This window comes from Saccostrea echinata, unplaced genomic scaffold (genome assembly GCF_033153115.1).
Source record: "Saccostrea echinata isolate AGI-Se365-2 ecotype Australia unplaced genomic scaffold, CSIRO_AGI_Sech_v1 ptg000009l, whole genome shotgun sequence".
Classification (NCBI taxonomy): Eukaryota; Metazoa; Mollusca; class Bivalvia; order Ostreida; family Ostreidae; genus Saccostrea; species Saccostrea echinata.
In genome coordinates, this window is record NW_026889758.1 from 14,235,675 (window position 1) to 14,250,452 (window position 14,778).

The window sequence follows — 14,778 nt, forward strand, 5'->3', positions numbered from 1 at the left end:
TTTTCTTTCATTTTGTGATTTTTACATGCATAAAATGCTTATTTTATATATTTATCATGTTATGGCTGTTGAGTTTGAAATATATTTAAATAAAGCTGAATATTTATAAGTGACACAATCTTGTCAAAGAGTGATTTTTCAAGTTTGGAATCTTTGACTGTAAATTCCAGGAACTGTATGTCACAGATATTTTGTCCATTGATTACAAGTACTCACATAATTAAGATGTCTTTTATTTTGAAGTTTTAGTTGTTCGAGGTGAGACATTGGGTCATACGATATCGCTAGTTTTAGGACTGAGTCGCCCTCGTGGCGCAGTGGTCAGTGTCGCGGAGTAGGGAGTTGATCCTTACTTTGCGAGTCCGAATCCCACTGCGGGACGTGGAGACCGGTCCTTCAGTTGAGACCTTTTAAATAGAGATCCCATATCGCAGTAGATGCTGACACGAAAAAGATCCCTCACTGCTCAAGGCCATACTAAAGTGCCGAGAAATTTGCAGCCTTCCACCGGCAAGAGATGGCGTTTCAATATACTAGTATGGGTGAAAAGATTTCAAAGGGACGTTAAACAATCAAACGACTGACTAATTTTATAATTTCTTTTGAGAGTTAACATTTTAGGCCGAGACTCCATGGTTTTAAATCCTACAAAAATTTAACAATTTATGATTCGAAAACATTCATTTTCCATTTTAAAATCGGTTGACTACTTTCAAATAAACGTTTAGCCAAAATATTATGACCCTGAATCTTACAATGTATTTTTAAAAGAAAGGAGAAAATCCCAACTCTGGGTTGAAATTTCCTCTAGGAAATCATTCTAGAGCACAGATCGGGGGAATGCTTACTATTGGGTAAATCCAACCCTACAAAGCTGGCTAGGAAAATATTGCCATTTCTAATTTTGGAACATTGACCCCTTCGTGTATATCAATCACGATGTACCGGGGGGGGGGGGGGGGGTATTCAAGACTAGTCTTTTGCTGTTAATTTAGTATGGAAAATCCTCCCACTTAATTTTTGTTGAAGGATGATCGATTCAGATTGAACCCTCCCATGTTAACTCTTTCCATTAAAATTTTGTCCACAAAGTATATATGGGAACCGAACTTACACATCATACTCACACAAAAATGGGTTTTTAGAGTTACAGATATCATTTTCTTCTTCTTCTCACAAGTTTTTCCAGGCATTTTTTTGCTTGGTGGGGATGGGGGCTTGTGGGTTATTTCTGTTGCCCCTTTCAAACGGTTACGTACGTGTCTGTGTACCTCGGAGTTCTCATCATTTTATGCAGTGAAAAACCAAGTATGTACTGATTGTGATCTTCAATATAAAATACAGCCCCCACCCCATACTCTATGTTGAGATCTTTAGAGTAAATTATTGATTATCAATAAAATATTGCCAGTCATCCTGATGAGAAATGGATAAGACACTCATCGCCTATCTCCTCAAATACCGGTAAGCTGCAAAACGATTTAATTGTTCGGATCTGTGACCCTCACATGCCGTCATGTTTACACAGGGCTAGCTATACCTACTATATATGCATGAGAGTGGGACTCATTTCTCAGTATTTGGTATCATGGTCTTTAAGTTGGTGTATCAATTGCCATACATTTATGATCAAACGGAAAAATGTGACTGGCGGATTCTTTTAAATATTATCATATCTTTAGGTCAGTCGTGGCAATTGTTACGTGTTGATAGTATAGAACGTTTTTGACGTGTCAGAAAGTTTTCTACGATCAACACGATTAATTATTAATCGAGATCATCGCATGAAATCGTATTGCATCGTAACAGAACGCGACATACCCAGCATCGCATCAATACATCTAACAGTAATTATCAGATCGCAATGATCAGTGATGATCGGGATCATTGGACAATGCAAACACCATGTTCAGATGTGTTGCGATGTCCCACGTTAAATTTGATTGAAATTGTTGACATTGTCCTTTTTTAAACCTTTCCATAACAAAGTGAAGTCATATTCATGCTTCAGTTTTTACTTCATTTTAAAATTAAATGAATAAAACATTTACACATCAATATCTTATCTAGTTGTATAACTATTAAATTGGAACCTTCGAAGGACCCTACATAATTAAGTCACCTGACCTACTTATCCATTTCTTTTAATTGCTAAAGAAATAGGTTTTAACATCAATTGTCAATTTTCATCTGTGGAAACAATGACGTCAAAGGTCGGTCGGACTATATGTCGGGATCCAGTCGTACCTCATAAAGGGATCGCCCTCATCATTATAATCGTATCCTACCGCAAAATAATTCAACGCTGAATGTGAACATAGCCAAAAATCGGGGACCTTGATTGTGATAAACGAGATCCAATCGTAGACTCAATCATGATTGACTAATGACCTTCTCGCATCAAAGCGGTATAAATCGTATGTATACCACCTCGTATCCAACCCGAAAATCCAGAGAAGTTCTGAGATCAGCTAAGAAGTGGATCGCACGACATGCAGTGGGAACCGTGTTTTAACCTAAACTTTCAATCAAATACTGAACAAACATTGCTGAAGTAAGATGGATATAATTTGTGCTGTAAAGAAGTCTCTAATAATTAACATTATCATCCATTATATATATGAAACATTGATTGATTGATTGTGTGTGTTGTTTTACGTCCCGTTCGAGAATTTTTCACTCATTTAGAGAGGTCACCATATACCGATGAAGGGCTTCAAATTTAGACCTTTATTCGGCACTCGGGGTCATTGAGCATCGTGCCAACGCCTACCGTAAAACGGGGTCTCTGTTTTTAACGTCTCATCCGAAGGACCCGCAACTTTCACTTCAAAGTGCCGAGCGCTTGGCGAAGGAAAAGATGCTACCTATTTTTTATCGACGTAGGTCTCTCTCAAATGCAGCTGAATGTATGCGCCGAGTTGTAGCTCTGGGGAATTAAGAGTGAGACAAGCCCCCCCCCCCTTTTGTGACCAAAAATATACATAAGATTAATAAATCAATCTTTTGGTGTGCGATATTGCATTAATTATATACGAGTTCAATTAATTTAAAAAAAAATAATTTTGGGGTTGAATTGGTCATAGAACCTTTTAAAAAATCCCGGGCGGGGGCTATTTTAAGACTACATTACTAAGTAGTACTACTTTAAAATTGATAACATTTAAGGAAGGGTGGTCTATTTTTAATTTTGATTATTAATAAGGAATGTGAGTAAAACTTGTATTTGGTTGTCTTTTATGTGGGTCTATGGAGGTTCTTCTTTTTTTTGAAACGGTTGTATTTGTACAATCATTCGGTCGCCTGCATGGTGCAGTGGTTAGAGCCTCTGCTCTAGAGGCGCGGAGTAGGAAGTTGGTCCTTACGTTGCGGTTTCGAACCTACTGCGGGACGTGGAGACCGGTCCTGTGGATGAGACCGTATAAACCGAGGTCCCTTGTCGCAGTAGGTGTTGGCACGAAAAAAATCCCTCACTGCTCACTGGCCCTGCATGCCTAGTATAAATTGGCAGCCCTCCACCGACAAGTGGTGGTGTCTCCATATGAGTGAAAAATTCTCGAGAGGGACGTTAAACAACAAACAAGCATTCGCGTTGTGCACCCATTTTTTTCAGTGGGGGACTGAGTGGATGTGAGTTGATTCTCTGATTTATTCGGTCTTGTGTTTTTAATTGTAATTGTTTTAAAATATGACGAGGATGTAATCAGTTAAATGCTGTCTTTAAAATTTGCCAAATGCGTTCGTCCTAACGCTTAATTATTAAGATAAAACGTGAAAATACAGTTACACACACACACAAATACGATGAAATTTATATGATTAGTAATACTGATTAACAAATATATGCTTACGGTCAAACAACTGCTTGGTTCTACATAGTTTTTCACAAATTGTAGATTTAAAGATTAATCGTTTCCTACCTGAACGGTTAATCTTTGAGGTGACGAACATTTATTCTACTATCAGACTATATATAGGCGCTTATACAAGATACAAATATTTTATTTTCCAAGGGCCCCGAGAGGCATTTCCACATATATAAATGCACAATTTATAAATAATATTGATTTCTTCATTTACTATGGACTTATTGAAATATCTATATCATTATTTCCAAACTATCAACACTACGTACCTCGATTAACGTTTTTTTTTTTTTTTTTTTTTTGTAAAGTCAGAACTGAGTTGAACGTAAATAAACCTTATTTATTGTACTTTAATGTCACCCAGACTTACAATCAGAGTTCAGTAAAAGGCAATACACAGTTGAAGGCAATATAAATTTTGACGTCCCTTTACTGGGATTAAAGATAGAAATTACACTTAGGAATCTCAGGTTTATTTTTGTCATTATGTGTACGCTAATGGCCTCTATTTAAATATCAAAGTTGTGGGAGTTTTCGCTTGAGTGATTATATTAACCTTTATAATCATAAAGATAATGTAAACACAAGTTACTCTACTGGTATTTCAAGTTAGTTCGAGTTCATCGAACTTTCGCAGAAAGACAAGATGCCTTTTTGACAATATTATACCTATTTGATTTTCACGGAAAGGTTTTGACGTTTTCGCCTTTGTTGACAATACCTAGCAGAGTTGCATGCCCTTTGCTCACAGACTGCGCTGGATGCTGTGTCGTTTCCCACAATGCCTTATTTAGCGTAATTGACGACTTGTATGTGATCTGCGGCGCTCGCTGCTGATGGTGAATTTACTATGGTGCATGGCAGATGATGAAACACTTTGGATTCCTTTAATTGCAATGACAGGTAATGTACAGAAAATAGGGTAAAATCTTTCAATTTAAAAAATCGTAATCAGTGTAAGAGTTTGAAATAATGCTTCGATTCATTCTCCAGTACATTTTTATTTTGAGATACCATCTGAGTGTACGACTTGGTCTTATTTTGATATATCTTCAAACTAAAATTATGAAAAATTCATCCTCTTTTATGCTGACGTGTTTGGGAAACCTTTTGTAAATTAATCGAAGATTCGCCTCTATGGATATACAGTACATGTATCACTCTGACGCTGTAACTTGACACTAAGCCACAACAAGCAACGTGTGGAAAAAAATTGGCTGTCGAGATGTCGTTCTAAAAATTCCCTTTCTGCCAATTTGTCCAATTTGTCCACGTTAATGTATACTAATGGACAAAATCACTAGTCTTTATTCCACATTGCCTTCGATGAAACACATGTACATTTTAAAATAAGGCAGACACAGGAATAGAAAAATACACGTTTTTTTCCCCCAGAAATAGATTATTGAATACCAGCAACAATTGACTTGTGTCAGCTTGTGTGAGATATTTTATAATATTGTCTTCTGTTTTAAAGCTTTAATTTGCTTTGTTTTTACCTTCATTCATTTCTTTTAATTCTTTTCTTTTTAATACAGAAGACCATATGAACTCCTGTTATAATATAGGGTTCTTCAAAGTGTATAGATGTGTTTGGATTTTAAAATGTTTATTGATCTTCAGTGTGTTTACACGTTCTCTTCCTAAGTACACAGTAATCTATTAAACTAACTGTGCTACATTTATGGTTTAAATGTTCACAAGAATTTAACTATATGATTTATGTTAGTTCTTAAAGGAACATTGTTGAGGACTGGGAAGTGATAATGTGATTTGAAAATGGTAACACAGCCACTCAGTATTATAGTATTGATACCCCCTCCACCTCCCTTTTTTTTAAGACATAGTTAGAATTTTTGAGGAGTCCAAACTGATAAAGTTAGAGTTTATGTTTTTGACTGCCCCGTATTTTTTCTGCTTTAAATAACTTGCTATTTGATTTGACAAAGAAAAATACACTGTTTATTGAAAACTGAGAAGATAAATTTTTATAATGCTGATTTTAAAAAAATATGCATACTACATACATGTACAGTGTTTTGTTTCTTGACTCTGTAACAGACACTTGACATGTATTTATGCCATGTTTATCTAGTAATCTTTCACATATGCACACATTATGGACATCCTACATCCCTAATTTGTTTATCTGCTTCTCACATTGTGTGCATGTCTAATGAACTTTTTTACACCTTCTGCTATTAAGCTGGGAGTCTGTTTTGCTGCCTAGACATATACACTCACAGCAGGTAAATAATCCTCCTAGAGCTGAAGGTTTGAGCCGTGTGCCTCAACATTATGTAGATCTGTGTAGTCAGGCTCTCAATAGAAGTCACTGGATACCACATACAACTATCTAAACCAGATGTTGACTGCTGGAAATAGTATCTCAGAACCTTGAATCTACATATGATTTAAAGCAACTGTTATGATAAGGGTCATATGACTCCTTAAACAATGATCTGGTCTCAATATAGACATTTTTTTATGTGTAAAAGGCCTCCCATCCTCAACCTTATTAGTCAGATCCACACTTTTCAATAGTTATGTCCCTTGGCCAACATCTTTGGGGGAAAACCATAAAATTCTCACACTGGCCTTTGTTATTTTCAGGTATGTAACTTTGTCATTTGACTTAAAAATAATCACAAAATATTTTATTATATATTTTAGTATCTTGTATTTTGATTGCCCCAGAATGGGGCTACCCATACAACGGAAGAAAAAATTTTGAACACTATGAATTTATTGCAGCATGCCCAAATGTTTGGTAGTGCATAGACGAAAAACCTTCCTTTTTCCCCCTATTGACCTTTTAGTTGAACTTGTATAGGGAAACTGTAGATTGAACAAAACCTTTGTGCACAATGCACTGGTATAAAAAGTTGGTCAAGGTAGAACCCCCTCCCCCCCCCCCCCCCCCCCCCCCACACACACACACACAAAATGTGACTACCTGGTGCTTCTTTCAGTTTTAAAATTGATATTGATAAACAGGATGTAGCTATTGTATCAGACATGTACTCTTTTTCTAATTTATACAGCTCGTTTCTTGGAAAAATGGATGTACATAATCTAAATATAAAGTTTAATGTAATTTGTTGAAATATGTTCACTGAATATTGGGCAACTAATTCTGAAGTTTTTCAAAATTAGTTATATTCACACTTAACCCCTTACATCACATTCTTCTTAGAAACTAAACTGTAGACATGTACACTTCGGATGAGCAGAAAAGAGAAAAAAAATGCAATTACACAGTGGGATTTGGGGCCTATATCTAATCAGAAAGAAGTTTGAGAGTTAGAGCTCTGAGCAAAATTGTTAAATATTCCAATAAGTTAGGGATCCGACTGTTTGATAGATGTGGACAGAGCCAGAATTGGCCTACACTATGGATATCTAACATCTTTGGCACCATTCATATGAAAATAATATATAATCATTACCTGAAGGAAGGTAATGCAGTGTAAAGTAACGAGCTGATTGGGTCATCAATTTGAGGGATATATTGTGTGTAGCAGAGAAATTATAGATTTATCATTTTATCATTACAGACAAAATCATTTGCTAAAAGAAGGCAATATATTGTCTTACTTGACCTGTTGCTAAGCATTGCTAAATACTCAGAAATAGTGATGCATGCTAGTAATTATGCCATTAAGACTTCACAGATATCAGAAGTATTTACCTCCTCAGAAAAGGTAATTACACAGTTACGTCATGTGCATGGAGAAAAAGCCTTGCTGCTATTTATAGAACAGTCTGTTTTTCATTTACTATGCTCACACTTGCAGGTCATATAGTACTTTTTGAGTTTTTACGAAAAATACTGTAACAGTCATTTTCAAGATGACTTAGCTGTGGCTCATCTAGGACATATATTTATATATGGTACATGTATATGCATGCTTCATGATACACATTGATGTAGATGAAGGCTTTAAATCAATTTGATGTATACATATATACATTTGAGTGTTATGCAGAGTAAGTATAAACATTAATTAGAAGGGAGAGTAATGAAATCCACATGTTGGAGTTTTCTATATACTGTACTGTGTATACTCAATTGAATTAGCTTTATAGGCTCGTGAGACATTTAGGGGCAGCCATGCTACTGTTGAATTCCAAGTCAGGACATAAAGGAAAGTGCTATATCCTAATCAAGCTTATAGATCATGCATTTAATTATCTGACCTGCAGAGATTAACAATGTCTAATACTCTCAGAGGAAAACATGTTTTATGTAATAAGTTTCTGATTTTGGCATTCATTATTAGTGTTTATATAAAATTAGAATTTTTGTTTGAACTACTGGAAAATTGTACATAGTTCTGTATGTAGAACTTTTTTTATGACCCCCCCCCCCTCCCAAATTTGTGTCTTAACCTGTGTTCCTACAGAAATTAGGATATTGAGGGAGGAATAGCTTTGCATAAATAACAGCTATTCTAGTAAAAGCTTCATCTGAGAAAATTTCCTGCTTTGTGCTAAAAAAGTTGCAGAATTTAACCATGATAAATCTTGTTTATGGGATCAATTTTTTGTGATTGATGCAAAGAAATTTGCCTGAATTTGATTTATTGGAGGCAAAAAAATAAAGGTCTATTTATTCTAGCTTTGAGAACCTGGAAGTTACAAGTAGTTCTGATTGGAGGTTTTGGATCTTATTTTTCTTTGAAGAGAGAACACATTGACATATATTATGAATCAAATTTAACGAGGTGTGAAGAGCCCTTGGAAACCTCAATTATTCATGTTCATAATTCCTAGAGCTATGTAAAGAATCTAGAAGAAGAGAAAAATTCAAAGCTGAAATACCATTGTTGAAGATTGAAAGGCATCAATCAGATAATGCTCTTGCTTTATATTTAGCTCACCTGAACCATTAAAGGCTCCTACCAATATATTCATAGGTCTGAATCCAAGAAAAATAAAATCATTGCTTGCATTGGATGTTTGCTGTAAATAACATTAAATATGTATATGCAAGAGTTTACTTACACATGCTTTTGTAAGACTTAGAACTTGCCAAAATAAAGTATTTTTGAATAAATAGTTCTTAATTTAGAAGATTTTTCAAATGGTTGCTGGATGTAAAATTGGGCAAGTTGTGAATTTCAGTCTCCTTGGGCCTGAGGAGTGGGGCTAAAACCATCGAAATTTATGCAATCTTAAAAAATCTTTTTCTTCACCCCTGGTCATCAAGCAGTCAAACTTCTGGTATGATTAAAGTAAGCATCGAGCCCTCTTCCAAAATTGTGAAATTCATGGACCCAGGGTCAGGGGCTCTGGAGTTAGGTTGGGGCTTGATTGATCATATAGTGAAAATTTATTAATTCTTTGAAAATCTCGTTTGCTCCTGGGGTATTTAGCAGATAAACCTAGTGCAAGATTATGATAAACAAGGATACCTCTTTCAAAATTGTGAAAATTTGTGACACCAGGGTCAGGGGTTCTGGTGTTAGGGTGGGGCTCGATTGATTATTTAGGGAAAAGGAATTTATTCTTTGAAAATCTTCTGTGCTCTTAGGCATAAGCAAACAAACTAAGTGCATTAGTTCTGGGTGAGCAAAATTGTGAAATTCACAGCCCTTGGTTCAGGAATTCTGATGTTAGGATGGGGCTCTATTTATCTTATAGTGATCTTTGAAAATCATCTTTTCTGCTCTTTGGCAAACAGAGTAAAAAGTTGAAATGTGTAAGGATGTTTTTATCAGATTTTTGAAATTTTAGACCACTAAGTTAAGTGCTCCTGTTCTAGGCAGGAAATGTGTACTCTGCTGAGGGAAGTTATTTCCCTTTGCTATTCACTAGGGATGGAATTTGTAGCAGGTTAACCAATTACTCAGTCAGAACAATGGTAATTGGTCAGAACGATGGTAATTGGTTAGAAAATCAGTAATCGGTTTGTCAGAAAAAATAAAATAAAGGTAAATTTGAAAAACAATTTTCTAAAAATTCATTTTTAAAAAAGAAACCTCTGCATAAATGTTGATTAAACCTTGATTATTTAGCATTTTCATGTGTCTGTTTAAGCTAATTTGGTGGTTATTATGGCTCTCCGGACTGAGATTGTGGGGTTATTGGTCAGTTTGTGAAGTGTTAATTACTGTTAAAACAACATGTTGTTACCCTGACTGTCGTGTAATTCTTAAATGATAGTAAATAAATCAGAACTTAAGCACTATGAATTTTGCAGTTAGCTATTAAATTATATTATTAGACAAGCATTGTAAATTAAGTGAAAGTTCCAACTTTGTTTTGATTACAATGAGAATGCAGAATGAACTTGTGTGACATCTGCTCTGGAAAACTATAAATGAATGATTTCTCAAGCATGTTTCATGGGTTTAAGTTATTTTTTTCTTGTCTAATGAAATTGAAATAAAATACATGTACATGTAGTTTCCTGGTCAAGGTAACATAATGTTTCTAATATCTAAGTATACATCCTTTTAAGTCTTCTTGTGTTTATGTGAAAAAAGCTACTTAAAAAAAAAAAATGTCAAGAAAATTTGTATTTTGATACAATTAACCGGTTAATCGATTGGAAAGTCTTGCGGTTAACTGATTAGCAATTCTGTATTCGATTGCCATCCTACTACCGTATAGCGAGAATTTTTAGCAGGGTGCTATCATTGGCTTATTTAAGCGGTTTTGTAGTAGCCCACTAATTTCTAAATTTGCACCCTTGCATACAAGTACTGAGTACAAGAAAAATAACTTTGATCAGTCTGTTAATGAACATTATATCATTCATCTAGTATTGGTTTTTACCCAGTCTCTTGTGTAAATGAATATTCAAATGAATATTAGAGATCATGAAACTCATCTAGAAGATCTCTTTTGCATTGCCATAATACTTTGTGTCCACCAAAAAAAGTTTCGCCAAAATTATTGGCATACCTTTGAGCAAGCAAAACGCCAAATTTTACACCCACTAAACAAAACCCACTATATGGTATTCACCTACGGTAATTAATACCTGTGAATAATGTAATTGGTAGATCAATTAAATTCAAGAATTATTAACATATACAGTAAAACTTAATAAGTACAAACATGGATATAGCAAATCCCTGGCAAAATTTCTTATAAAACACTTCTCCTGTTACAGTTTTGCTCCAATTTCAATGTATGACTTTGTACACAAGTAGAATACTTTCAAGATACATAATTCTGTATACCGCGTTTTGATTTAGATGAACACTATTGCAATGTATACTATAAACAGGATAATATTAGAATTCATTTAAAACATTGCTCCTTCTATGTTTTTGGTCTAAATATTAAAAAAAACTTGGTACACAAGTAAACTTAAACAAGGATCATAATTATCGATGTTGCTATTGCTGCTAAGTTTCAAGCCCAGATGCTGCTTTTCTCTTTCTTAATTTAAGATCAAACCAGTAGAGCTACAGTCTCGTCAGAGACTTCTGCTATCAAATAAGAGGCCAAATTTGGACATTACCAGATCTTGTTCTTTGTTTATATCAAGTAGGAGTGTAATGATATACTGGTATTATTACTGCAATACATAAAAAATAGTATATCTTGGGACAAAAATGTATACCTGCATATCCAATGTAAACATTTTCAATATTCAGGACAAAAATTCTTTTAAAAAATTATGAAAGGTGATATATTGTGATATAGTCCCTGTGTATCATTGTATATCATGATATATGCTTCAGCGATGTCATTATATGCCTATAATCTCCAGCTATCTATTTCTAAGCTATCATAGTAATTTGTACAAGATTCTATTGTTTAATAATAGTATGTTACTTTTAATTACAGGATGTGCTTCTGGGATTGAATAAAGTCATCAGCATTGGTCGGTAATTGTCCAGTAGCCATGTCTATAACAGAGATGAAGGGGAGAATGTCTCCCGTTATTCCGGTTCTCTTATTAACAGTCATTCTTCTTCAACTACCACTTTCTTCAGCTTCTAACACGACATCTACATGTATAGTGGACGTAAAACCATGTAAAGGAGGACTTATTTTTCCTTTATGGGAACCGGTATTAAATCTAAGTATAGGTGACAAGATTGCACGAGGTGCTGTTTACTTCTTAGGAATGGTCTACATGTTTTTAGGAGTGTCCATTGTGGCTGACCGATTTATGTCCTCCATTGAAGTCATCACTTCCAAAGAAAAGGAAGTCATTGTGAGAAAGTCCGATGGAACAACAACAACTGTTAACATTAAGATCTGGAATGAAACAGTGTCTAATCTGACACTGATGGCTCTTGGTTCATCAGCCCCTGAGATTCTTCTGTCTGTAATTGAAATCTGTATCAATAACTTTAAGGCTGGTGAACTAGGTCCTAGCACCATTGTAGGCAGTGCAGCTTTTAACCTTTTCATTATTACTGCCATTTGTGTATATTGCATACCAAATGGAGAATATCGTACGATAAAACATTTACATGTCTTCTTTCTCACAGCTACCTGGAGTATAATTGCATACCTCTGGCTCTACTTTATTTTGTCCGTATCTTCAAGTGGTGAAGTTAAGATTTGGGAGGCTGTGGTGACTTTGTTATTTTTCCCTGCAACTGTCATCACTGCATACATAGCTGACAGAAAGCTTTTCCCTTATACGTTTTTGTCAAAAAAATACAGATCAAGTCGACACAAGGGCATGGTAGTAACTACAGAAGGAGATCATGAATTAGCAGACGGCAAAGCAAATCATCATGATGAAGTCATTTTCAAAGGAATTAGTGAAGAGAGTGATATAAAAGAAATCAAAGAATTTGAAGAACATCGGAAAGAATACATGGATATTCTTCGTGAACTCAGAAAGAAAAATCCCAATGCAGACATGAAAACTTTGGAGGAAATGGCAGAGTATGAGGCCATCAATCGCGGACCAAAGAGTCGAGCTTTCTACCGCATTCAGGCCACACGTAAGCTGACAGGAGGAGGAAACGTAGTGAAAAAGAGTAAGATTGAACGAAAGGCAAGTCTTGAGGATGTGAAAATAGAAGTGAAGGATGATAACACAACTCGGGTGTTCTTTGATCCTGGGCACTACACGGTCATGGAGAATGTGGGTACATTTTATCTGACAGTAACCAGAGAAGGAGGAGACTTAAATAAAACCCTGTATGTGGATTACAAAACAGAAGATGGAACAGCAAATGCTGGGTCTGATTATGAAAATGCAGAAGGAACAATTATCTTTTATCCTATGGAAACCCACAAGCAATTTCCAATCACCATTATAGATGATGATGTCTTTGAGGAGGATGAGCATTTCTATGTTCGTCTTAGTAACTTGCGGACTGGAGACTCCCAAGGCATGTTTGACAGTAACAACACAGATGCATGTGAAGTTAAGCTTGTCCCTCCTTTTGTGGCCACAGTAATGATCTTGGATGATGACCATCCAGGAATTTTCCACTTTGAGGAGAAAGAGTTAAATGTACCAGAAGCTATTGGTGAGGTCGAAATTAAAGTGGTTCGGTCCTCTGGAGCTAGAGGGACTGTTAGAGTACCGTACCATACAACTGATGGATCTGCTAAAAAGGGGAGGGACTTTGAAACAACAGATACCGAAGTCATCTTCCATAATGATGAAACTGAGTAAGTACTTTTATAACTTTTAGGGGGAAGGAGGGTTTTAAGTAATTAAGTCAGGGTTGTCCCTAAGACCAGGGCCAGGGAATGGAAATTTAGCATTCAAATATTTGGTCACATGACTTATACTTCAATGTTTAATTTGTTGATTAAATTATATTGGACCCAGGTACTTTAATGACAAAAACTTAGCGCTTCTTTATCCTTTGATGCTCCAACAGTACTGTTGACTATCTCTCGGGATTTTATTATTGTTGGAAAGTACTGGAAATATGATTAGAATTTTAAACAAAGAATGCATATAATTTTTCTCAGTGTAAATCCTTTTGAATATACACTCAAGATATTTCATTTTCATATTGAATGTAATTCATGCCTACCAATTCCATCGTTTGCATGCATGGCCGCACCATTTCCATGAGTTTTTCTATCACGGGTGTTACTAAATCAGTCAATTCACAAATGTGTTTTCTTTTAAAAAGAAATAATCTAGAAACTAATTACTGACTTTAATTTTTTTTGAAACATGTTTATTTACAGACTGACATCTTAAACTGTTAGTAACATGTTCAGTAATTCATAATATGAATACACCGATAACGCACATGGACTTTCGCACTTCCATCTTTTTCTACAACATATGTCATTCTTACTATCAAACAGACTTTTCTGTATTTTTCATGCATAGAATTTTATAAATTTTAGCATGTAAAGATAGAGTTTCTGGTATTGTCAAAAGAATTTTTGCACCACTTATACAACACCCCTCTTTACTCAAGGTTTCTTGTTTTCAGTAAAGTTGTTAGACTCCTGCAGTCCTCAAAGGCACTGTTGTGCAGAGTAATTAAAGTTTTGTATAAATTTTAAAACACACATGCACACACCCTCACACATACACATTATTACAGTTTTCTCTTTAACACCATATTCTCCATGACGACGGAGAAAAAAGACTCTAAATCCTATCAAGTAATAATTTTATCTTGGGATATATACCTGACAAAAGGAAGCTTGAATATAAGGGAATGAAAAGGCCTTCCTTATGAAGTAATGAGCTACATTTATTATGTACTCAAATATTTAATGACAAATCAAAATTATTTGAAATTCATTAAATGGGTAACGTTTTCTGTTCGAGACTAACTGTTCATGCTGTGTTCATGTTTGAGACAGACGAATGATTGCAATTGACTTGAAGGTTTTTTAAAAATCGAAGTTTTTAAAATTTAAAGATTCTCATGTGTCTTTTCACCTATAAATTGAATGACCAGATTGACAGTACTAAGATTAGTTTCAAAAGGCTCATTGTTAACCT

At 35.1% G+C, this 14,778-nt stretch overlaps 1 protein-coding gene across 2 annotated transcripts in view; it reads left to right on the forward strand.

Moving 5' to 3' along the window:
- Nucleotides 1-4,616: 4,616 nt before the first annotated feature.
- The window catches only part of LOC133181822 (sodium/calcium exchanger 3-like), a 60,642-nt gene continuing 50,480 nt past the window's right edge, over nucleotides 4,617-14,778 (forward strand). For both annotated transcript variants that reach the window (XM_061316444.1, XM_061316445.1), the window contains exons 1-2: nucleotides 4,617-4,769; nucleotides 11,673-13,469. In XM_061316444.1, the coding sequence (XP_061172428.1) occupies nucleotides 11,731-13,469 (1,739 nt within the window). In that variant the 5' untranslated portion in view covers nucleotides 4,617-4,769; nucleotides 11,673-11,730. The remainder of the gene's footprint in view (nucleotides 4,770-11,672; nucleotides 13,470-14,778) is intronic.